General features: G+C 39.0%; 1 protein-coding gene across 13 annotated transcripts in view; it reads left to right on the top strand.

Annotated features, from left to right (window-relative positions):
* SPTAN1 (spectrin alpha, non-erythrocytic 1) overlaps window positions 1–24,137 on the top strand; it is a 51,564-nt gene that overhangs the window by 20,145 nt on the left and 7,282 nt on the right. For 3 of the 13 annotated variants that reach the window (XM_075112402.1, XM_075112392.1, XM_075112395.1), the window contains exons 15-49: window positions 87–291; window positions 428–609; window positions 1,431–1,674; window positions 2,000–2,122; window positions 2,915–3,132; window positions 3,899–3,991; window positions 4,368–4,502; window positions 5,004–5,152; window positions 6,512–6,571; window positions 8,838–9,036; window positions 10,291–10,395; window positions 11,196–11,219; window positions 11,563–11,598; window positions 12,273–12,320; window positions 12,947–13,038; window positions 13,432–13,576; window positions 13,694–13,875; window positions 14,059–14,158; window positions 14,299–14,496; window positions 14,619–14,765; window positions 15,318–15,421; window positions 15,530–15,692; window positions 16,176–16,190; window positions 17,932–18,063; window positions 18,420–18,557; window positions 18,920–19,024; window positions 19,243–19,451; window positions 20,332–20,452; window positions 20,591–20,712; window positions 21,265–21,397; window positions 21,864–21,962; window positions 22,244–22,403; window positions 22,634–22,710; window positions 22,875–23,084; window positions 23,350–23,646. In XM_075112402.1, the coding sequence (XP_074968503.1) occupies window positions 87–291; window positions 428–609; window positions 1,431–1,674; window positions 2,000–2,122; window positions 2,915–3,132; window positions 3,899–3,991; window positions 4,368–4,502; window positions 5,004–5,152; window positions 6,512–6,571; window positions 8,838–9,036; window positions 10,291–10,395; window positions 11,196–11,219; window positions 11,563–11,598; window positions 12,273–12,320; window positions 12,947–13,038; window positions 13,432–13,576; window positions 13,694–13,875; window positions 14,059–14,158; window positions 14,299–14,496; window positions 14,619–14,765; window positions 15,318–15,421; window positions 15,530–15,692; window positions 16,176–16,190; window positions 17,932–18,063; window positions 18,420–18,557; window positions 18,920–19,024; window positions 19,243–19,451; window positions 20,332–20,452; window positions 20,591–20,712; window positions 21,265–21,397; window positions 21,864–21,962; window positions 22,244–22,403; window positions 22,634–22,710; window positions 22,875–23,084; window positions 23,350–23,646 (4,770 nt within the window). The remainder of the gene's footprint in view (window positions 1–86; window positions 292–427; window positions 610–1,430; window positions 1,675–1,999; window positions 2,123–2,914; window positions 3,133–3,898; window positions 3,992–4,367; window positions 4,503–5,003; window positions 5,153–6,511; window positions 6,572–8,837; window positions 9,037–10,290; window positions 10,396–11,195; window positions 11,220–11,562; window positions 11,599–12,272; window positions 12,321–12,946; window positions 13,039–13,431; window positions 13,577–13,693; window positions 13,876–14,058; window positions 14,159–14,298; window positions 14,497–14,618; window positions 14,766–15,317; window positions 15,422–15,529; window positions 15,693–16,175; window positions 16,191–17,931; window positions 18,064–18,419; window positions 18,558–18,919; window positions 19,025–19,242; window positions 19,452–20,331; window positions 20,453–20,590; window positions 20,713–21,264; window positions 21,398–21,863; window positions 21,963–22,243; window positions 22,404–22,633; window positions 22,711–22,874; window positions 23,085–23,349; window positions 23,647–24,137) is intronic. The other 10 variants (XM_075112389.1, XM_075112394.1, XM_075112397.1 and 7 more) reach the window with 4 other exon arrangements.

Genomic DNA, 24,137 nt, shown 5'->3' on the forward strand with positions numbered 1-24,137 from the left:
GAATTTAGTCTAATTCCAAAAATTCTTCAGAGACCTATAGATAATAATTTTGGATTGAAAGGTTGTTATTCTTTCTTCATCTGTAGGATCCATCAAACTTGCAAGGTAAAGTTCAGAAACATCAGGCTTTTGAAGCAGAGCTTTCTGCTAATCAGAGTCGTATTGATGCATTGGAGAAAGCTGGCCAGAAGTTGATTGATGTCAATCACTATGCATCTGATGAAGTGGCTGCTCGAATGAATGAAGTTATCAGCTTGTGGAAAAAACTTCTGGAGGCCACTGAGCTCAAAGGTACGACTTGCTCAGAAGAATATGGGCAATTCTTTTTCTAGACAGTTTAGCTGGGAGAAGACTGGAAATTAGTTAAATGAAGTGAAAATGTAAGTCATCTTTCCCTCTTTTCTTCTTGCCACTCTGTCTCGGTCAGGTATAAAACTGCGTGAAGCCAATCAACAGCAGCAGTTTAATCGCAATGTGGAAGACATTGAGCTGTGGCTGTATGAAGTAGAGGGACACTTGGCTTCTGATGATTATGGAAAAGATCTTACTAATGTTCAGAATCTTCAGAAGAAACATGCCCTGCTGGAGGCAGATGTTGCTGCCCATCAGGTAAGGGAAATAATTTTTCTTCCTGCTCTTTCAGATCTGCTCACTCAAAAGTATTCACTGCAGAGACCTTAGCCGGTCTGTAATTTCATAATTTTTGTAGCTTTTGCCGTTGCAGTTTATTTATCAGAAATAGGTTTGAACTGAAATGTAAATTGTATGTTTCTAAGAACAGTATCTTCATGACTTTGCCAAGATTAGCTTTTTGAAAAAGTAAAATGATTCCACACTGTGACCTGCTGACAGCACAGCATTGTTTTGTGCTGTGAATACCAACTTAAAAAGATGTGCTGTGCTTTGTGTAGGAAATAATTCCCCTTAGACTCCCCATTTGTGAACAGCTTATCCTTGTTCAATTTGCTTTCATATAGCTCTAAGAAATGGGAGGAAAGGGAGAACAGATCAGTTTTTAGGTATAGAACTTTACAATGAATGGTTCCTACATTTGCAAATGATCTTTAGGGGAATTAAATCCACAGCAAGACAATCAACAAAATCTGAGTTCCCACAATTGGAATTGTCAGTTGTTAACAATTGAAAAGCGGTTCCTCTAGAGTAGCACATCTGTATAGCCAATGTAATTTCAAAAATATTTTGTTTATTAAATTGACAGATTAAACCCAATTACATTTACATAATGTATTGAATATTATCCAGGACATAATTATTACCAGAATTACTGCACTGGTAGTGTGCAGCTGAGGTTCTCTTATTCTGTCATAACATAACTTATTACCTAAGACCTGAAAATACTTTCAAATGTTTTCAGTCACTGCAGCCATCTTCCAGAGATTCTGACAATGCTGTTGCTGTATTCATTTTAGGATCGTATAGATGGCATTACCATCCAGGCACGCCAGTTCCAAGATGCTGGGCACTTTGATGCTGACAATATCAAGAAGAAACAAGAAGCTTTAGTAGCTCGTTATGAAGCTCTAAAGGATCCCATGGTAGCTCGCAAGCAGAAACTCGCAGATTCTCTTCGCCTGCAGCAGCTTTTCCGTGACATTGAGGATGAAGAGACCTGGATTAGGGAAAAAGAACCTATTGCAGCTTCAACAAACCGAGGTTGGTCCATCCCGACATGTCCAGAATTTAGATGTCAGGATTGCTCTGTTATAACTTGTCGTTTTATGGAACATTCCTGGGAAATTTCTGAAATGTTTAGTGTAGTTAACATTCCCTGGAGTTACATATTTGCCATCACCCCTGGTTCTTTAACTGTTATGTTACTTTTACAATACCAATGGGCAACTTAGTTTCCATAGTGCTCTGTCTTCATTGTGGTAGTACTTATTCTGCAAGTTTGTCTAGCACTGGTTGCAGCTTCACTGAAATTTTTGTTTAGTCTAATGACTCTGAATTAGCTGATTAACTATTTTATGTCTTTCAGGCAAGGACTTAATCGGTGTCCAGAATCTGCTAAAGAAGCACCAGGCTTTGCAGGCAGAAATTGCAGGCCATGAGCCCCGCATTAAAGCAGTCACACAGAAAGGAAATGCTATGGTGGAGGAGGGTACGTCTCAATGTTTTTTAACTCTTCCTCTTTCAGAAATCCATGTCTTTGTTGCTGGACTTCATTTTCTGACCCTGTACAATTAAGAATCGCTGCCTGGTTTTATCCAAGTGATAGACAGGTACCTGCTAGCAGGATCAACTTCTGGTCATTCTTTCATCTGAAAATAAAAATAGGTTCCTTGATGGGAACCCGTCACGATTTTCACAGATCTCCATCTGCTCTTGACAAACGTATACGAGCCCTATATTCAACAGCTTTGTGCCTATGATATTTAGTCTCCCTTTTTAAATCTATTAAAGGCTTGCATCTGAGACACATAATCATGACGAGAGAGGTCCACAAAGACAGTAAGTGTCGGTCATTCCTGCTTTTAAATAAGTATGTATCTTTATTTCTGACTGGGTGTTCTTAACACCAGAATACTAGAAGGAAAAACATCCTTCTAGTATTCCAGGATCCAGAATGCAAATCTGAAATAATACTTGTCTGTTTTCAAAACTCTGCCACTGGAAAGAGATGACCTCTCCTGTTTCATCGTTGAGAAGAAATGTTGTGATGTGTCTTGTTTTGTTCTTCATGATTCAAGTATTCGTAGTACAGTTTGATTGACAGGTTCAGTCTGAGGCAAAAGGACAAGCCAACTTGTGATTTAATTTTTCTAGTGAGAATGGGCTACATAGGTTTAAACAGGTCCAATTTCTATGACTTTCAAGCAGTACAAGTCATCTTTCAGTGTGTAGTATTTATGCCTCCTTAAGTCCATCTGTTCCTTCTCTTTTTGTTACGTAGGTCATTTTGCAGCTGAGGATGTGAAAATCAAATTGAATGAGCTAAATCAAAAATGGGACTCTCTGAAAGCTAAAGCATCTCAGCGTCGACAAGACCTAGAGGATTCCCTGCAAGCTCAGCAGTACTTTGCTGATGCTAATGAAGCAGAATCGTGGATGAGGGAAAAGGAGCCCATTGTAGGCAGTACAGACTATGGAAAAGATGAAGACTCTGCTGAGGTATTTGAGATTGTTGTTTGAAGTAGTTTTGCATAATCACAGCGGGGATTTGGCCAGTGGTAAAAAAATAAAGAGCTCTGCTAATTTCAGGATTCTTAAGAAAAAAGGCAGAAGATTCTTGTATCAAGCTGAATTTTGGCTCAGAGTCAAAAGGTGACAGTTTTTCCTGTGTCTTAGTTATTGCACATGAAATCTTGCTGTTCAGCATACTACACCAATTGCGAGGAAACTTTACATTTGTATTCAGTCTTTTACAGGGTTTTGTTTTGGTTTTTTTTGTAAAGTATAATAAGACTAACATCAGCAAATTCCTTATGCGATGTTGCGTTTCAGTATGAGTCTGGTTTTCAGTAGTTCATTGGTCTGGAAGTAATTTTTTGTCTAGAGTTATTTTACTAGTATCATTCTGCAGTCAAACACCATATCCCAGGCACTGCTGACTGACATTTCGTCAAAATGAAGTGCAGTTTAGTTTAAAGGCATACTTTCAAACCTAATGCTATATCCAGAGTGATACGTGATATTCCCAGTCAGGGTCAGAACGAAAGAATGTATTTGAGATAAGGTAGAAAAAAAAGGACCAGAAGCATTTGGACTACTGTCTAGCCTGGGAATAAATAGAAGTAGTTATTCTCAGGGGAGTCACAAGACTGGCAGCTCTGAAAATCCCACATTCCCTGTGTATGGAGCCAAAGTATGTATTTTAAGCAGGGTAGTATTTGTAATATGGCTAGGTGTGCATGTTCTTTTTATCATTCATTTTCAGGCTCTTCTGAAGAAACATGAAGCTTTGATGTCTGATCTTTCTGCTTACGGCAGTAGCATACAGGCGTTAAGGGAACAGGCCCAGTCATGCAGGGTAAGGAAAGATGCTAATCATGTTGCTAAAATTCTTGGGTCAGCAGAAGGTAAAGACAAAGCTTAATAACAGTTTTTGCTTTTGAGAACTTATTGCAGACTGTATTTGATTGTCTCAAAAAATTTAGCGGCCTGTTTTTATAACTATAACAGGCAGCTATGTTGCATTGAAAGAAATAAGTATAATGTGGTGGTTTTCAAGGTTTGAACCCAGACAGCACCTAAAATAAGTCTATCTGCATTACATTTATTTCAGCAAGGATCATTTTAAGGCACTACAGTAGCATTAACTAAGGCTGAAGTATTTTTTAGGACAACTACGTTGATTGTAATAAACCTGGAACAACTCATTTTTTCTTGTGGTCCTTCTTTGTTAGCAACAAGTTGCTCCCACAGATGATGAAACTGGAAAAGAGCTTGTTTTGGCACTCTACGATTACCAAGAGAAGAGTCCCCGGGAGGTGACTATGAAAAAGGGAGATATCCTCACCTTACTCAACAGCACCAACAAGGTACGCTCTTGCCGTCTGCTTTGCTGAGCTGCTTGGCTCAATCGGTGGTGTATGTTCTGCGGAGCATTTTCAGGTTTGTTTTTTTTTTTAATAAGAGCATTCAAAGAAGTTAAAGAATTTGTAAATTTATTCCACATTCCCATTCAGCACATTAGCATACATCTTCGGCTCATTCTCATGACTCCTCTATAGCTGCCAAGTTTTCTAAGTCAGATAAATAACATAAGCTACAGGGCATGTGTCTGTGAGAAAACTTACTTCCCTACATTTGAGGAATTTTTGACCAAGCACAAGGGGAGTCATGGAAGTGAGACCTAGATGTCTTCAAGAGACAGTTTGTTTGAAATAATTGCCAGAAAAAGAGCAAACTGTTGTGAGCGTCGCTGGTTTTCTTGGGTTAATAGAAGCCTCTAATTTGCAGCTTTCAATTGCTCAGCATACTCTATGCTTGATGCTTGCCTCACAGTGGTTGCTTTACACCCCCCTCTCCTTTCTTTCCAGGACTGGTGGAAGGTTGAAGTTAATGACCGTCAGGGCTTTGTACCAGCTGCCTATGTGAAAAAACTAGATCCTGCCCAGTCTGCATCCCGAGAGAATCTCTTGGAAGAGCAAGGCAGCATAGCACTGCGACAGGAGCAAATTGACAACCAGTAAGAGCTAACTGATGAGATATGATGCCTACCCAGCATTTGCTGGCTTGGCTTTTGCCTCACATATGCCAGAAGTTTAGGTTGATGCCTCTTACACTAGGAAGTAATTAATGGGAGCAAAACAAGGGATTCCTTTACCAGGGACACCATACTGAGTTCTTTTATTCTTACTCTAGATTTTCCTGTTGCTTTTTCCATTTTTTAACTGTACAACTCATTACACTAGAGCTCAACTTGCTGTCTGACTTCAGTATTTTATGTGTTCCTTTTGTTGTTGTACCTAACAACTTAAACTTGTTTGTGAGTTATATCTGTCCTAAGCAGCTCTTGTATTTGTAGCTGTCAGTTCTTAATGTGTGATCTGTTTTTGAAAAGCTTTCTTAAATTTGGTTACATAAAGTACAGTACCCTCCCTATATAGGGCTGCCTCTGGAGGTGACCTCCTTGGTGCTAGCTCATTACGTTTTTTCCTGAAACGTGGTGCCAATATTTGTTTCCATTACATGGGGTAAAACATATCCCCCTCCTTTTTTGTTTTCTTTCATTTTGAGAGGAACATGCCATTGCAAATAGAGAAAACTGCATGGCTGCTTGGTAACAACCTCCTGAAGCACATGGTGGTTGTAGATTAGTTCAAGCAAGAGCTGTGCCTGATAGCTGTGAGCTACTGGCTCATCTTATCAAGCCACTTGGAAGCCAAAGCTGAAAGTTTAATGCATGCTGCCATCTGTTTGCACAGCTACGCTGTCACTCTGCATGAGAATTTCTTCCCACTCAGTTGTTTTGAGTCACCAGTTATTACAGTGGCATACAATAATTACTAGCTTTAGTGCTAGAAGTTAAAAAAATAAAAAAAACCACAAAACCAAAACCCACCACACACAAACCCAAACCAAACACCAAACCAACCCCCAAAACCAAACCAACAAACAAAATCTTGTACCAGTGAGAAGAAAGGATGCTGGAAAACTGACACATTGTTCAGGATTTTAATAATGCATGACTTTCTCTGTGGGTCTGCATGCTGCTTTTAAGAACTAGAACAGGGGTTCCCTTCTTTTAGAGCTTAGGAGAGGGGACCACCCTTTAGTTTACAATCACATGGCACAATGATCAGGAAATGAGGAGACCTTATAGAGAGAGTTCAACTGTACTGCTGAGGTTTCTGTATGTGAATTGTACTCCTGGTCTGATTTGCTTTATTTGCTTCTGAATGACACCTAATTTTCTCCATTTAAATGTGAACTCTTAACCATCTCCTACCACAGATGACCCACGGATGGAGCTGCTGCTTTCATTATTTTTGTTAATCTGACTAATTTTTTGCATGCATTTGCTGTGCTCCCTCTGTCTGTGCAGGACTCTCATAACTAAGGAAGTCGGCAGTGTATCTCTGCGTATGAAACAGGTCGAAGAACTGTGAGTAGGATTAGCCCTTTCTAAACCATGCTGTCTCCATACTGTCACTCTTCGTTCTCCTTTTGTTTGTTTCTTTCTTTGGGAAAGCTGCTCCAAAGAGACATGAAGGAAGCAATTACTGCAATGTGAATTATTTTAGTTTAGATGAGTGCTGTGGTGTGTGTTTCATGTGTTCTTTATAGCCAGCCACCCAGCCAGCTGCTTACCTTGTTGGTCACCTCTGTGCTGCTAGATGGGTTGATGACATTATTTTCCATTACACTGATTTTGCTCACCAAGTGAGGTTTTAGTTTTAGTGTTACCTAGACTGTTTTCTTTAAAAAGCATATATTGCATTTTATGAGGTGCAGATAAAAATATTAGTTTTTATATATAAATATATATATAGAATATACATACCAAGTATTACGTTGCATATGAATGCTTGGAGTTTGGGAAGGGTAGGGTGGTCATAGGTAAAGTAACATTTGTGCTGGGTAGTCAAAAATCATTAGTTTGTTTATATAGAATGATTTGTTTAAAATTGTAACATTAATGTAATTTTCAACATTATATTTAAGTCTCCTGGGAAAAAACAAGTTTGTGTCATGTTCTTGAAAGTTGCTGGGAGATACAAAGTAATAGTGTTCATTGGATGTGCCTGACTGTCTTTTCACAGAGGCTATATTTCTTGAGATTTAAAAGTGAAAGTATTTTGTTAATCTCTGAAGTGTTGCAAAGCAACTTTGAGGGAAGGTCTGCTTCTAAAGGAATTTTGCCTCAGACCCTCTGTGAGCTTCACCAGTATTTAATACCTAAAATTGTATGGTGAGGCAAACATCTGCAGTCGGGGCAGGTTTCAAAACAGTGTTTTCCTTGAGTCAGGGTAGAATGTTTCCATTCAAACCTAAATATGAAAGATTCTTAGTCCCCTTCTATCCAGACTTAAGTCAGGATAGACAGGAAGCCACAAAGTCTCTGCTTCCATGGAAAGACTTAAAGTTATCAGTTTGATGTATAGACGTTACAGCCCAAAGTATCAAGGATTTTCTTCAAGAGACTTTGTTGCCTCTGAGCTATTGGTTAGGAAACCGCTGCATCGGTGAACTCTTCAAGGTGGGAGGTTTTATTGCTCAGTATTTGCCTGTGTGCTCCAAGGTGGGAAATGAAAATATTGTAAGGCTGCCCTTTCCCCATTTGAGGCCCTGCAGGTATCTCAGCAGTGTTTTACATAATTTGATTTAGGAACATCAAAATGGATTATCTCGTGGCTTAATAGTGAGAATCAGTTGCTGCTGTTGATCACTGCAGTAGACCGATGTGCAGTCTGATTCCGGATATTACAAAAAAAAAAAATCTGGATGCAGCTAGAATATCTCATCTTCCGTAAGACTCAAAATAGGGTAACAGTTAGAATGGGTGTTAACGGTATGGCTCTTCTGAATGCAGGTTCTTTAAAAACAGGCATTATGCATTGCTAAAAAAAAAATCTGTAATTCATTATCAATGACTGTAAAACTTATGTTGGCTTTTTTCAGCAGCAACTTGAGAAAGGTCTTGTAGAATCATCTGTGTCTACTTGGTTACCAGGAATCAATTAGGAGACATCAGTTTTCTGGTGGTTTTAAATAAACGGCTGGTCTTTTGAGGTTTATTTGCCTGTTCAAACCAATTTAAACATTTTAGAGGTTTTACTTTGCATTTATTCTAATATAAACAAGAAGTAATTTCACTGATGTTGGGAATTCCAGAGATATAAAAACAGTGTATGTGAAATTAGTTTCATGGATTTCCCACATGAATATAGTTGCATTATCAAAGAAATAACACCTTTTTTTAAAACATTCAGCAGATTTTCACTGAATAATGGCTAGGTATTTATGTCAGTAGCTGGGAGGCTAGTGGATTTTAATAATCTGATAGCAAACTCAATGTACTGTAGGAAAATACTTCTCAGAAAGTAAGACCCCCTGGAACCATTCCTGCACTGCAGTGCTCCTGTAGCTTAAGAGCCTACCCCGACCTAAGCTGTGATTTGGGTTTGCTTTTGCCCAGTGAAGTGTTGCATGTGGGATACATCATTTTGGTGTGCATATCCACATAGAGGAGGAAACATGTACAGTTTACATTTACCCAGTCATGTACAAGTAGATCATTCTGTAGAAGAAGAGTGTGTAGACTTCAGGGATTTTCCCATGTCTTTGGGGATACCGGTACTTGGTAAGTTACTGTGACTCTGCTCAGTTCGGTCTGATTGTTCCCTGCTTTCCTTTTTCGCTTGTTCCAGGTATCACTCTCTTCTTGAGCTGGGAGAAAAACGTAAAGGCATGCTAGAAAAAAGCTGCAAAAAATTTATGCTTTTCCGTGAAGCTAATGAGCTTCAACAGTGGATCAATGAGAAGGAAGCTGCACTCACAAATGAGGAAGTGGGTGCTGATCTGGAGCAGGTGGAGGTGCTACAGAAGAAATTTGATGATTTTCAGAAGGTATGGTGTAATGGTGTATAATGAGTGTGTCGGTTTTGGTCTCTCCCCTCGGGCTTTCCGATATTATGTCCGTGATAATTTTTCATGGCTGAGCATAGTTGAAAAGGAAACATAGTTTTGATTGAAAACAGAAAGGTATATATGAATTTTTTTTATTTCGTTTTGTGAGGGTAGAGAGAATCCCACATTCGAAAGTTTTCTGTTTGGTTACAGTCTCCAGGTTGCTACATGCTTCCCAGCTCCCAGAAAACTGAAACTCTCTTCCAATACATTCAAATGTAGAACCTGCTAAGCTTTGGAGGAATTTTGTTTTGTGTAAAGCATAACCTTCAGTTAAGCTATTCCTCCTCCTTCTTGTTGAGAGGAAAGATGCATTTTAGTTTCTATCCATGGAGTGTTTCCCAAGATATGAAAAAAATAATTCTCTGCTTCAAAATGCTGGTAGCATTCCAGTTTTATTTCTTCTCCCAGATTTTGCAACTCTAGTTAATTTTTTTTTCCTTTGTATGAGTTGTGAAAGAGTTGCTTGGACAGATATATTTATTCTGTCTACTTTGGTAAGATACTGAACACTGAAATGCAAAGATGCCTGACCTTATATATTGGGAAAGACAGTGATTTGACAATTCTGTGGACATTATGATGTTTACAGCTTGAAAGTAGGCTAACAAACAATTTAAGCCAACCCAATACTGTAGGTAAGAAGAGGGATAGTAGTTACTGGATTTGGGTTCTTTAAAAATAAGCTGATGGTTGAAGTGAAAATGTGTTGCCTATTAAATCTTAAGTGCAAGTTCTCCACTACTACTTTTTAAACAAGTTCCCTTTCTGCTTTATAGAAAGCTCTCTGTCAGTCTGTTTGGTTGGAAGCATATAAGTGTTTTGGTAAAATTACTTTTTCGATTGGCCTTCTCATGCAGTAATATGGATGATAGCTTTTGATCTTCATGTTGGTAACGTTGTAAACCTGACAGTTTAAAAGTGTATTCCATTCCTGATTGTTAATTAACTTTGTGTACAGAAAGCTCTTAATAGCATGTTTCTTTATTCCACTGATGCTTGGCGCTGGCAGCTGGGGTTTCTTGGCACAGACTCCCATGCCTTGTATATTCACTGGTAACTGTGAAGGTCAAGTTTGCTGAATTCCTGCTGTTTACAAACCACGTACTTTTTGGCACCCCTGATGTGCCAGCTTGTTCCATGTGTTTTGCTTGTGTGAATGTTAATGCTGTGATATTTTACTGTTCTATGCAGGATTTGAAAGCTAACGAGTCACGTCTGAAGGATATAAACAAGGTTGCGAATGACCTGGCGTCAGAAGGGTTGATGGCAGATGAAGTGCAAGCAGTACAGCAACAGGTCCACTTTTTTTCTGACTCAGTCTAATCCTCTTAAAGGAGGAAAGTCTTCTGCTTCTCCTTTTGTCTGTTGTCTTCTGCTTTTTGTGTCATTGCAAGATTCAAGGAGTTTATTTTTTGCTCTCTGGTCTGATAATACTGGTATTCTTACTAGTGATACTTAACGCCTGTTCTGTAGTTGGGCCATCACAAGGGTACCCTTTAAATGATTTCTTTTTAAATAGTGCTATAGCAAATTGCACCACCTAGAGCTTTCTTATTTTCTTCTCTTAGGAATGGAAAGTCTTTAAAATAGTGTTAAAAGTCTTGGAGAATCCATGCATTAGCTTTACTTCATATAAATTTGAAATTTCAGCCTTCATTTCTTTGAAGGAAAGATGGTGAGGAATGCTAGGGGAAAAGAGAAATAAAGTAGAGCTCAATCTACAGTGGGAGGGTTTTTGTGGGCTTTCTGGTTTTTTGTTTTGTTTAGTAACATACACTCCCCACCCCAAGCTTTTCACGTACTTGTGCTATTTCTGTAAATAACTCTATCCAGTTCCAACAGAGTATTGAAGCAGCGTGTTTGTTTTCTGAGCTCGAAGATGATGTGTTGCAGTAGATGGTTGAGTAGTCTAACTCCCATTTCTGCTACACGTTTAGGTTGTACGAGCACTGTTTGGCTTAATGACATGCTGGTAACCCATTTGTAGAAGGACGGAAGCATATCCGCTGCTATCTTCCCTTTCTCAAAAACAGTAAAAACTTACTTTCTATTAGAAAATAACAAGTTGTTTCTGTTTGTCCTTTTTTACTTTGCAGGAAGTCTATGGTATGATGCCCAGGGTAAGTGTCAATTTCTGAGATAGTGTGGCAATTTTAACAGGTTTGGGATGTACAAGTAGAAGTTCAGCCGTAATTGTAGTTCACTTCCATGAAGGAACTCAATAATGACTTTGAATGGACATAAAAAAATTATCTTATCTTTGTTCCATTTATTTCCTGAGTGTCTTACCCCACACCACAAATCAATGCAGAGCAGGATAACCCAAAATGATGCCAATACTTGTAAAAATTTATGTACTCTGTTAAGGATTGAACATGGAGAACTTTCAAAGATTTTTAGTATATTTTGATAGTTTTAGATTTTGCTTCCTGTTTAATGCTGTTTCTTTACATTTTCAAACAGGATGAAACCGATTCTAAGACGGCCTCTCCTTGGAAGGTAGGTGTCATTGCTTAGTAACACACAACAGTAAAGTGAAACAAAAACTACAGCACATCATCTTTTTTAGACCATACACCTTCTGATGACTTTAAAAAAAAAAATGATGATTTTTTTACTGTCCCCATGACTAGGGTGTCCGTTTGGTTGGTTGGGTGGGTGTTTTGTGTGTTTTGTTTTGGGTTTTTTTTTTAATTCACTTACTGAACGTTGACTTTACGTTTTCTCTTTGCTGCCCTTAAGACAGTTATTGTTTGTTTCAATTTACACTAACATGATAGTGCTCGCTTGTAAATTTCTAACTATTCTTACTCTGATCTATAATACCTTGGGTATTGCAACTGATTATTCATAGTTGCTTTTGTAATTTACTTGCAATTATTTTCTTATTGTTTACTTCTTTCATCTTAAACAACAGTGTATTCAAAACACTGTTCTAAAGAAGTATATAAAAATGAAAGAATTCAACAATTTTAATCGAAACCTCTAAAATCTAGGGTGTTTCTCTCCTGCATTGTGGAGCATTGTATATTACAATGTCTGTATTTTTGACTTGGGCCAAGTTGTCATGGATTTTTAAGGAGGTTTTTTCTTCAGTCTGATTTTTGGATCTGATTGGTTAGAGTTGACTTTAATGCTGCATTTTTTTTTTTTATTTCTGCCTCTTCATATAGTCTGCACGTTTGATGGTACACACAGTGGCAACCTTTAACTCAATCAAGGTAACAATACAACTTTTTCCAAGTCATTCTAAAAGCTGAGAACATTGTTTCACTTTCCCTTCCATAGTGTTTGACTTTCGTTGTTCTTTATAAACCCATTTGAATGAACTTACTGAAAGAAGTATCGACATATACAGCATTTGCTTCTCAGGTTACATCAATATCTTACTATATACATAAAATCGTTTGGTTTTCCATCTCAGGAGAAACTCTTGAAAATATTTTATTTAACAAGGCTACTTGAATTTGTGCGTGCTTCTGGAATTAAGCAGAATATAGTACCCTGCACCTGTAGTGAGAGGCCAGTCTTGACTCTTCATTTATCTTATTGACTGATGATGTTTATATACTGTAAAAGAAAGAATCTTCTGGCATTGCTATCAGTATTCTCAGTAGACCCCTGAAATAAAGCCTGTAAAAATGGAGATGAAGATTATTGGCATCTTTGTAAATGTCAGCAGAATGAAGAAGGTGAACAATAGTGAACAAAATGTTACTGGATACTGAAGTTTTCTGTTTGATGTCATAAAGCTTCAGTGGGTCCAGTACATGAGTTTCTCATTTAAACAGAAATGCTATAAAACTGTGGTCTGCAATATCAGCGGGATTTTTTGTTTGTTTTGCAGGAACTGAATGAACGCTGGAGGTCTCTGCAGCAGTTAGCAGAGGAGCGAAGCCAGCTGTTGGGCAGCGCTCACGAAGTCCAGAGATTCCACAGGTGAGGTGTTTGTATCATATTTGGTCTTAATTCAGTAAAATACTGTGTCTATAAGAGTTCTAAAACACAGTGGGACCTATTCTAAACAAATCATGCTTCAATCCCCAGCTTGTTCAGTGGAAGTTGGACCACTGGTGGTCCAACAAGAATTCTTTATATTCTTCCTAGAGAAAGAAAGACTTGTTAATGTAAAAGCATGGGATTTCTGTGGGCTTGAGAGATCTGGACTACTGTCCTCTTTTGTCAAAGTTTGCTTGTGTCATCTTGGGAAATAATTTAATAGAACCATCAACTACTTGAGCTTCTCTGGAAATCAGTGACCTGCTAGGCATCAGAGGTCCTCATGTGACCTCCATTTTAATTCTCTTTTTGCCTTCCCTTCACTCAAATCAGAGATGCTGATGAAACAAAAGAATGGATAGAGGAGAAGAATCAAGCATTAAATACAGACAATTATGGACATGACTTGGCCAGTGTGCAGGCTCTGCAGCGCAAACATGAAGGCTTTGAGAGAGACTTGGCAGCTCTTGGAGACAAGGTGAGGTTGTGAGGAGGACAAAACCCAAAGCTTGCTTTTTATCTAGCAGAAATGATTGAACGATAGAAAAGATGCTTTTTGTCTTCATTGTGTTGATGTCCCTTTCTCTAATTCTAGGTTAATTCTCTTGGTGAAACTGCCCAGCGTCTGATCCAGTCACATCCAGAATCTGCTGAAGATCTCCAAGAAAAATGTACTGAGTTGAATCAGGCTTGGAATAGTCTGGGGAAACGTGCCGACCAGCGCAAAGAGAAGCTTGGAGATTCTCATGACCTGCAGCGTTTCCTCAGTGACTTCAGGTAAAGATGCTGTTCCCCTCCCCCCGCTCCAGGTTCTCTCTCTGGTATATTATTAATGAAGCATATATGCCTTATTGTTTCATGTGAATATTTCTGGGAAAGGTACAGAAAAGGACTGCTTTCCCTGTTCTGACTTATTTCAATGGAGGGAGGGAAAAATTCTCCTTTAATGTGTGTTCACAGGGACCTTATGTCTTGGATCAATGGAATCCGGGGCCTGGTCTCCTCAGATGAACTTGCAAAGGATGTGACTGGAGCTGAAGCTTTATTGGAAAGGCACCAGGTATGTGAAAGATGAGAAGTGTGTATCATAAACATCAACAAATGTTTCTTTTTCTGGCACTTTCCATTTAGAGTTCCAAAAATAGATCAGTTTCAGCTCTGTTGTCTATTTATTTAATAACACATCTCTCTACCTTGCAGGAACACCGTACTGAAATAGATGCAAGGGCTGGCACTTTCCAGGCATTTGAACAGTTTGGACAACAGCTTCTGGCTCATGGACACTATGCCAGCCCAGAGATCAAGGAGAAACTGGATATTCTAGATCAAGAACGGACAGACCTAGAGAAGGCCTGGGTCCAGCGCAGAATGATGCTAGACCAGTGCCTAGAACTACAGGTACTCTGCTGCATTTTTAAAAAGAAAAATAACTCCTCCTTTGTTAGAAAGCTTATTCTTTCATACTGACAAGCAGTGCTCTTGGTCTGTCTTTCTCATGCTTCGGAGTTTTTTCTCTGTAGCTGTTTCATCGGGACTGTGAACAAGCTGAAAACTGGATGGCTGCCCGGGAGGCCTTCCTAAATACAGAAGATAAAGGAGACTCCTTAGACAGTGTGGAGGCACTCATCAAGAAACATGAAGATTTTGATAAGGCAATCAATGTCCAGGTGAGGAGTGTAGCTGAAGTAAGGGGAAAATAGTTTAGTTTTTCTTATGCAGATTATTAGCAAAAGAAGTTACTACCAGTATGGCTTCTGAAGTTCAGTTCTAAGTATTCAGCCCTTTGGGATCTGCTGCAGAAGTTTAGAAGCAGATGGGGTGTATTTCACTGCCTACAAACAGTATACGAATAGTGGTAAGTATTTGTGTAAATCTTACTGGTTTGAAACTATTTTTCTCTTTTGTGGTTTGGGGTTTTTTTGGCAACAGAAAAGGTATATTTTCTGTTTCTTGTAGCACAAAGCTGCCTACTTTTATTGAGAGATCATACTGTTGTAGCTTAAAGTCCAAAAGATACTTTTTTCCTAAATGCCACAGGTGAAAGCTCTTCTGAAGTTGAGCTGTCCAGTCCTGTAGAAGATAGACTTCCTTCATAGAGTCACGTTTATAATAATATACCTGTAAAGAAAAAAAACAAAGTCTTGTTCTGTTACAGACCCTGCTCATTACTTGCCTTTAAAGAACAACAGTTGTAATTTATGGCTTCTTTTTTTTAATAGGAAGAGAAAATTGCTGTCCTACAGTCTTTTGCTGACCAGTTGATCTCTGCTGATCATTATGCAAAAGGAGTCATTGCTAACAGGCGCAATGAGGTTCTGGACAGGTCAGTATTGCCCTATTAGATGGCTTTGGCAACATTATGTAGCTGTTAAATGTGATGCCGTGTGCAGTCCTAGGTTTTAATTCAACATATGTGTTTAATTGCATGCAGGTGGCTTCGTCTGAAAGCTCAAATGATTGAAAAGAGATCGAAGCTAGGAGAATCTCAGACGCTTCAGCAGTTCAGTCGTGATGTGGATGAAATAGAAGCTTGGATCAGTGAAAAGCTCCAAACTGCAAGTGATGAGTCATATAAGGATCCCACAAATATCCAGGTGAATATGGTTCTCGGCTCAAAAGTCAAAATACAATTTTTAACTTTGCAAAGCATACTCTGGTTTGAAAGAACACGCTCAGGAATTCTTGTTCAGTGATAACGGAATTATACACCATGTTGGACGTGGTCTCTGTATAACAAGGAGAAAATGGAAGAAGTTACATTATGCATGAAGGGAGACCCAAAATAGAGCTCACTTGGTAATTATTGATGCATATAATTAATGAGGTATGTGGTATTTGCAGCAGCAAGTTCCATGAAGAAACTTCTGAGTAGCTATTCTATCTTTCTCCCATCTTCTAAATAATAAAATAAGGAAATGGAGTTCTTGGGTCTCATCTCTGTCTTGTGTTCTAAAATGTGAAGTCTCATCTATATTTCAGTATTAAGGAATAATTAATTAAAGTGACCTCTTATGTTTTAATACTGGTTATGAAGTAGTATGAATGCACTGAACTACTTCTCTCGATCTGTTTTATAGCTTTCCAAACTGCTGGTAAGTAGTTTGGACTAGCCCTGGTATGTGAATTTGTTTTCTTTGTATAGCTTATATGTGAGCGCAAGGTCTGGTTGCAGTCTGTTGCTCCATCCATCAGTTCATGCAATCTCTTTGTTTTCTGTTAGCTTTTGACCTACATCCAGGTACAGCTATAGATCTTCATGTTATGGGTGTGGCTTTTTTGTTAATGCCTATTCAGCATCATTTATTTATGTTTTCATTTTGCAGGTGTTCTGCATGATCTGTTTAATTTGTGGTGCATTAGTGATGTAGTTTAATGGGTTTTCTTAGGAGTTAGCCCATGGGAAAATGGCCTTCTATCCTCCTTCTTCAGAAACTTGGCTACTGGGCCTGTCATCCTCCTGCCTGGATCTAGAGTGTGATGATTTAACACGTGACGTAATGTGAACTCTCTTGACTTGCGTTTGTAGAAACAAATGCTGAAGACGGAGGATTCAGTAAAATGATAGACCTAGATGGCTTAGTTCTTGCAGCAGTAGCATAAAAGGGAATAATACAGAAGGAAGACTCTGGGAAAAAGATATGTACCAGAGAGAAAGCTGACAGGACTTGTAAGAATCCAAGAAGTGGAGTAAAATGAGAATGTATGGAAGGAAAAGATAGAACAAAGAAAGGGGAAGCGAACTAGAGTAAGAAAGTAAAGAACTGTTCTTTGTCACTTCAGGCTCAGGGACAGTACTTTTTTTTTTTTTTTTAAATTAGAATTTTGTATTAAACCAAAAAGGCTTGTCTTGGATTTGTTGTCATGGTAATTACATGCAGATATGCAATTGGCAGCTTTTTAATTTAATTTTACATGTTGGTAGATCTAGCTTTGAAGGATATGTTTTTATAACGTCAGCATTCAGGATTAACGGTTCCCAAAATAAAGCAGTTCATGCAGAATTTCTCATGCCAGCGCTATAGTATTTTCCATCTTTTATTTTTAGTCTAACATTTCCCTTCATTCCATTCTCTCAGGGCATCGTATACCCATGTCCAACGTTACTAGCATTTCCAGTTCATACTTGTAAATTCTGTCTTGTCATTTGTGTGCTGTTATCTTCCTGGTGGGTGGGTGGATCACATAGATATATGGGAGAGAACTGCATAATCCCTCTCACACCGAGGCTCCTATTGTTCTCATGGTGCTCTCAACTCAGCAGAGAATTGTTTTTAACAAATAATTCACAGTTATTTTATAGAGTTTACGGTTGTTAATTCATGATTTATGTATATAATGTGGTCATGTATGACCGTCTAATATCAAAACTCTGCAGAAAGCAGCTGCAGCAGTCATGCCTCTTCATTACCTATAGATTAGGAAGGGAAACAGAAATTTGAAATTACTGTAGGAGTAGAAGGATTGATCTACTGTGCTTCTGCTTAGGGTGTGTATAATTGCTACTTTTCACAGGTGATGGCACTGAAAATTAGAAAGCTTTACTTGAGTAACAGCTAAGCTTAATGCAAGGAATGTTGCATGAGCAGCGTAAAACGCCGATGATGTTGCCTGGGTTGTATGTGTCAGCTCACAGTTGTGCTAGGTCAAAGCTTGATGGTTACTCAGATTAATGAGAGCTACTATTTGAGTGTGCAGTAAGTATTCTTACTGAGAGAGAGAACTTCTTTAGACCAGGCTATAAAGAAAGATAACTCATGCTCTCCTCTTGGCCCATGAGAACAATTTAGGAGCCCTTTGTCCAGTCTCTAACAGTTTTGCTTTTGTCGTACTCAGAGCAAACACCAGAAACACCAAGCCTTTGAAGCTGAGCTCCATGCCAATGCAGATCGGATCCGGGGAGTCATTGATATGGGGAACTCCCTGATTGAAAGAGGAGCCTGTGCTGGCAGTGAGGATGCTGTGAAGGTAGGTACAACAAGTCTTAGAAGATTTGCTTAGTTTTTGCTTTGGGAAGTGTTGGGATAACTGGGAGTGGAGAGTGTCCCTCAAAAACAAATCTTGTTTTGTAGAAGCTTTTCTATTTCAGCTATGCAGTAGAAATCCAGGTAATCATTCTGCTTCCTTCTCAAGGGTGACAAGTTCTGCAATCCCATGATCAGGATGTAAAAGTGGAACCGAATTAGAGCTAGGCAGCATGAAATAGTGACTGCGTAATTTGCATATCCAGGATGAGCAGCCACACTTGTACCGTAGTCTGGTTTTGCATTTATCAGAACTTAGGTTTTCAGTTTGTGGCAATTATCTTTTCCATTTTATAACAGGCACGCCTAGCTGCCCTGGCTGACCAATGGCAATTCCTGGTACAGAAATCAGCAGAAAAGAGTCAGAAACTGAAAGAAGCTAATAAGCAACAAAATTTCAATACTGGAATCAAGGACTTTGATTTCTGGCTTTCAGAGGTAAATGAAATTGGGATGACTTACTTGCAAGACTTGTTTTTTTAATTTTTTATTTCCTTTGCTGATGTTAGATTTTGCGGAGCACCGACCACCTTTAAGCAAGTCTGGTTTTATTTTGAAAAAATCTTTATTATGATTGAAAATATGGTGGATATTTTTATACTGTTATTGATAAACAGTAAGGTGAGAAGAAGCGTGTTTGCATAGAATCTGTTAGGAATTAAACAGGTGATGAGGCCAAGGTTTATTCACACTCTAGAAAACTGAGAAAAGAATTTATGCAGTTTTAAAGACACTATAATTTCAAGGGTTTTGTGAAAACACAATTTGTTCTCCATCACGTTTTCCTTCCCCACCCCCAGGTGGAGGCTTTGTTGGCATCTGAAGACTATGGGAAGGACTTGGCATCAGTTAACAACCTTCTGAAGAAACACCAGTTACTGGAAGCTGATATATCTGCTCATGAGGTATTGCTTTCTCTTTTCATTTCGGAAGATCTATCATAGTAGTCAACAAATTCTACATTACCTCTTCAACACATGCTGCAGTCAAATACTTGTTGAAACACGTTTTCTGAATAAAAACTGTGACTCTGCACAGCAGTCAGTTATGATTTTTTTACTGACATAAAAAACACAGAAATGAGATCCAAGCAATTCACACACTTTTTCACCTGCATTTCCAGGATCGTCTGAAGGACCTGAACAGTCAGGCTGACAGTTTGATGACCAGCAGTGCTTTTGATACATCCCAAGTAAAGGATAAACGTGAGACCATTAATGGACGCTTTCAGAGGATTAAGAGTATGGCAGCTGCCCGCCGCGCAAAGCTGAACGAGTCCCACCGTTTGCATCAGTTTTTCCGTGATATGGATGATGAGGAGTCCTGGATCAAGTAAGTTATTTTGGAGGTTCTAAGCTCTGGCACAAGGGCATGTGCTTACTGCCAGCTTGCTAACAACATTTGTAGTCTGTAGTATGGTTTTTTATAACTTGCCTTTTCCACAAGTATGTGTCTCTACACGAAATCACCTTTGCCCCCCAGTCAAGGAAAACGACATTTAAAATGGTTTCAGCACTGGCTTGGGTGTGGCTCCTTATCTACAGTTTTCTGTGGTCAAACCCCAAGAAGGAAAGCTCTGTACTGGAAAAAGTAATGCTGTTTAGACCTGGGCCAGATAAATGAAATTTTACTCTACTCCTTTTGGGAAAGTTCCTCACAAAAATTCAAACCTTACTTTTTCAATCTGAAGTACTTTCACAGTATTTTCACAGAACATTCTGGTAAGTTGTAGTAATTAATCAGATGCTCTTTCCATATTGGTGTTAGTGTCCTGGGAGGAGGGAAGGAACTGAGCCTGATTGTAATTCATCAAATTAGAGCACTTATTTTATCACACCTGTGAAATAAAAGAATAATATTGGATAACGGCAGGTAAACTTTACAAAAGGTATCTATCTTCTTAGAAGGAAAACAGTACAGAGAAACACTATCCTTCAGAAAGAAATCATAGACCCTCTGCTTCCTTCTTTCTTTCCCCCACACATGACTCCTGAATGTGCTGCCAGGAGCTAGCTGCTGTTTGCTGATAACTTGTGTAGACAATTTTTTACATCCAAGATTTTTGTGCTGTGGGGAGCATTTCCTTATTTGTAGTGACTTTGGAGTTTTTGTTTCGTTTGGGGTTTTTTTGTTTTTTTTTTTTCTTTTGTCAGGTTTGACCTATAGAAGTAATTTTCAAATTTTCTCTTTCTCTCTTCTCTCCTGAATTTAGAGAGAAGAAACTGTTGGTTAGCTCAGAGGACTATGGCAGAGACCTAACCGGTGTGCAGAACCTTAGGAAAAAACACAAGCGCTTAGAAGCAGAATTAGCTGCCCATGAACCTGCTATCCAGGTAAATGCCTCTCTCCTTGACAGATTTCTTGCTTGCGGCAAATGTAAAAGCCAGTAATAGGTTTACCGGAATCCAAATAGAATGCTTAAGAAGAGAGCAAGTGATATTCCATTAATTATGTGTCTCTCTGCTTCACAGGGTGTTCTAGACACTGGTAAGAAGCTTTCAGATGATAACACAATTGGAAAGGAGGAGATACAGCAGAGACTGGCTCAGTTTGTGGATCACTGGAAAGAGCTAAAACAGTTGGCAGCTGCTAGGTGTGTGAGACATGTTTTTGTAAAAATCAGTATTAATTAAAACAGTTATATGGACTTGTAATGACCAGATTTACTGAATTTCATGGGTTTCAGGTATGGGTCAGTAGTCAGTAATATGATGGAATAGCACAAGTCCCTGATGACAGACTCTTAGAGAATATTTAAAAGACTGTAGTGATAACGTTCCTCAGTAGAGACATGAGTCTTTTTGAGGTATGCTGTGTTTGGCCTTTTCTTGCCCCAGTTGGAAACCGTGGACTTGAAATTAACTGGCTTTAATCCACTACCAGGGTGTTTTTCTGAATAGAAGCTGTTAGGAGAAAATGATCCATTTTAGTCCTTCAGTAGCTGCAGGCTTTGTGGCACCGTGATTTCTAGAGCTGCAGGCATCACAGTCTGCTGCTGGAGAAGTGAAGTGTGAGTGGTTGTGTGTTTACAGTTCAGTCTCTGTACGTTCTTAGGTTTTCTGCTGCTGTAATTTGTTTGAAATCTTATATCTAAAAGCCCTAAAGCAATGCTGTGACTAATTTTACCTTTCTTTTCCCATTCCAGGGGTCAGCGTCTAGAGGAGTCTCTGGAGTACCAGCAGTTTGTAGCAAACGTTGAGGAAGAAGAAGCCTGGATCAACGAGAAAATGACACTGGTAGCCAGCGAGGATTATGGGGACACCCTTGCTGCTATCCAGGTATGGAGAAAGTTGTCAGCTCTTTGTTGTTCTTGTAGCACTATTGTTGGCTAGAGCTTAACGAACCTTTTCTTTTCTGTCTTTCTAATTTAGAGAATTGTTGGTTCCTTTTGAAGGCCTACGCTGTTAAAAAAAAAAAAATTAATGTTACAAAAGCATCCCAAGTATGTTATGTCCTGTAGAAATTACTTGCAATTTGGTGTAGCTTTGTATCTCTTGACCTCTAATGGGCATTCCTGGTTAATTCAATTGGCTGAAGTTATATCGGAAGACAATAAGACAATATAGGTCTCCTGTTGTCCACAGAAAAAGAGCAAGTTGTGCTAACCAGCTAAGATTACTAGTTTTTGTCAGAAAAAGTTTGTGCTAGCTGACCTATAACAATAAATTATTTTCTTGTTTTTTTTATTTTTAGTAAGTGGTGAGAAGTTATTTTAAAGTAAGTGACTGTGTCTCGTGTTTGCAGGGCTTGCTGAAAAAGCACGAAGCATTTGAGACTGATTTTACAGTCCACAAAGACAGAGTGAATGATGTTTGTGCTAATGGAGAGGATCTCATTAAAAAGGTGAGCATAAACTGGTGAGGAAGAACCTTCAAAGGCTACCCAGGACATTTTCATGTCAAAGTAGAATTAACTCCTCTCTGAGGACTGATTTGTCCTCTCTTTGAAAAGAGCTCTTGCTCATTTTTTGTGGCTGAATAAGCTGTCGGTGTTAACTGCTTTCAAAGCTATTTCTCAGACAAAATATTTCAGTTGAAGTCCTTGCTCTGTCACCAACTTACTGGATGCCTTAAGATCATATGGTGTGTGTTTGTTGTTTTTTTTTTTTTCCTCTTGTCATGTAGAACAATCACCATGAGGAGAACATTACTGCCAAGATGAAGGGCCTGAGAGGCAAGGTGTCAGATCTGGAGAAAGCAGCAGCTCAGAGGAAAGCCAAATTGGATGAGAACTCTGCCTTCCTTCAGTTCAATTGGAAAGCAGATGTGGTGGAGTCCTGGATAGGTATGTTCTGTACTGGGGTGCAGTACCCTGTCACAAAAAACCTGAAATGCGACTTCACTTCAGAAGATCTCAAGTAGCTTCTGACTTGCTGATGTAACAAGCAGACCTAAACCCAAAGTAATCAGCAGTGCTATATCCGATTTATGCTTCTGAGTTAACCTGATGTAGAATAGAGGGAATGTCTGAGATGGAGACATTGAAGTTTTTACTAAATTTGTTTCATTTTCCAGGTGAGAAGGAAAACAGTCTGAAGACAGATGATTATGGACGTGACCTCTCTTCTGTGCAAACTCTACTCACCAAACAGGTCAGTGATAATGCTGCTTCCACCCTGTAAGTGATGGAGGGAACAAGAGGACTCTCCTGCAATACACAAGGATCTGGTATTTGTTTGAAATATATGTAGGATATTGGAACAGTTAAATAAAAATGCACTCTGAAATATTTTGTTCTTTGTTTTCAATGCTTCAGGAAACTTTTGATGCTGGGCTTCAGGCCTTCCAGCAGGAGGGAATTGCAAACATCACTGCTCTGAAAGACCAACTACTAGCAGCCAAACATATCCAGTCAAAGGCCATTGAGGCTCGGCATGCTTCCTTGATGAAACGCTGGAATCAGCTACTTGCTAATTCTGCTGCCAGGAAGAAGAAACTCTTGGAGGCTCAGGAGCATTTCAGAAAGGTAAGCGGCCAAACCATGGGGCTACAAAAATCTAATTGTTCTCTTTTTAAAAAAAAATGCAACGTTTGCGACTTCTGCAGCTTTTTCATTTGCTGCTAATGGTATGGAGATCCTGGAGACTTGCCATAAGAATTTTTTAGATGTTTTCATGAAGTAATAAAAGCCAACTGTCATTGATACATGCTAAATCGAGATAAACTCATATTAGAATAGTTACATTCCTGCATAACTGAACTGAACAACTGGATTGTTTTCTCTTCTCAAGGTTGAGGATCTGTTCCTGACTTTTGCAAAGAAGGCATCTGCCTTCAACAGTTGGTTTGAGAACGCTGAAGAGGACCTGACGGATCCTGTGCGCTGTAACTCACTGGAAGAAATCAAAGCACTGCGAGAAGCTCATGATGCGTTCCGTTCTTCACTTAGTTCTGCCCAAGCTGACTTCAACCAGCTGGCAGAGCTTGATCGCCAGATCAAGAGCTTCCGTGTAGCCTCCAACCCATACACTTGGTTTACTATGGAGGCTCTTGAAGAAACCTGGAGGAATCTGCAGAAGATTATCAAGGCAAGTCAGAGGGAGAGAGAGACTCTTTTCATAGTTTGTGACCTTTCAAGTCTTCCCTGGAAGTTGTCCTCTAAGATAATCAGTACAGGAGTTTGTCCCTACTACAGATGGAAATATCGCAAAACTTGGGAGCAAAGAAAAAATCCCATTAGCTATAAACCTGTGCTATTATCAGTTGCTTTCATGGTCTTCTGTTTGCGGTCTTTCAAAAGACAAAGCAGGTGTCCCTTGCTTCCTAACTGTAAAATGTTTAATGTCCCTGCTAAGCAGTGAAGTAACTGCTGGTTCAATTCCAACTCTCAAGACTTCAGTAGGAATGTTCTGTGTTGTCATCTTAGATGATTTTGTCTAGATATCCAGGACGCTCTTTGAGCCCTCAGTCTTGTTTTGAGCTTCAGAACTGTGCTGGTATGCAGCTCTTAGTTTTGGGGTTTTTGTTACAGGATGAGGACAATTGCATTATTTCTCTGTTTGACATTATTTTTGTTCAT

The sequence above is a fragment of the Phalacrocorax aristotelis genome, chromosome 17 (assembly GCF_949628215.1).
Source record: "Phalacrocorax aristotelis chromosome 17, bGulAri2.1, whole genome shotgun sequence".
Lineage (NCBI taxonomy): Eukaryota > Metazoa > Chordata > Aves > Suliformes > Phalacrocoracidae > Phalacrocorax > Phalacrocorax aristotelis.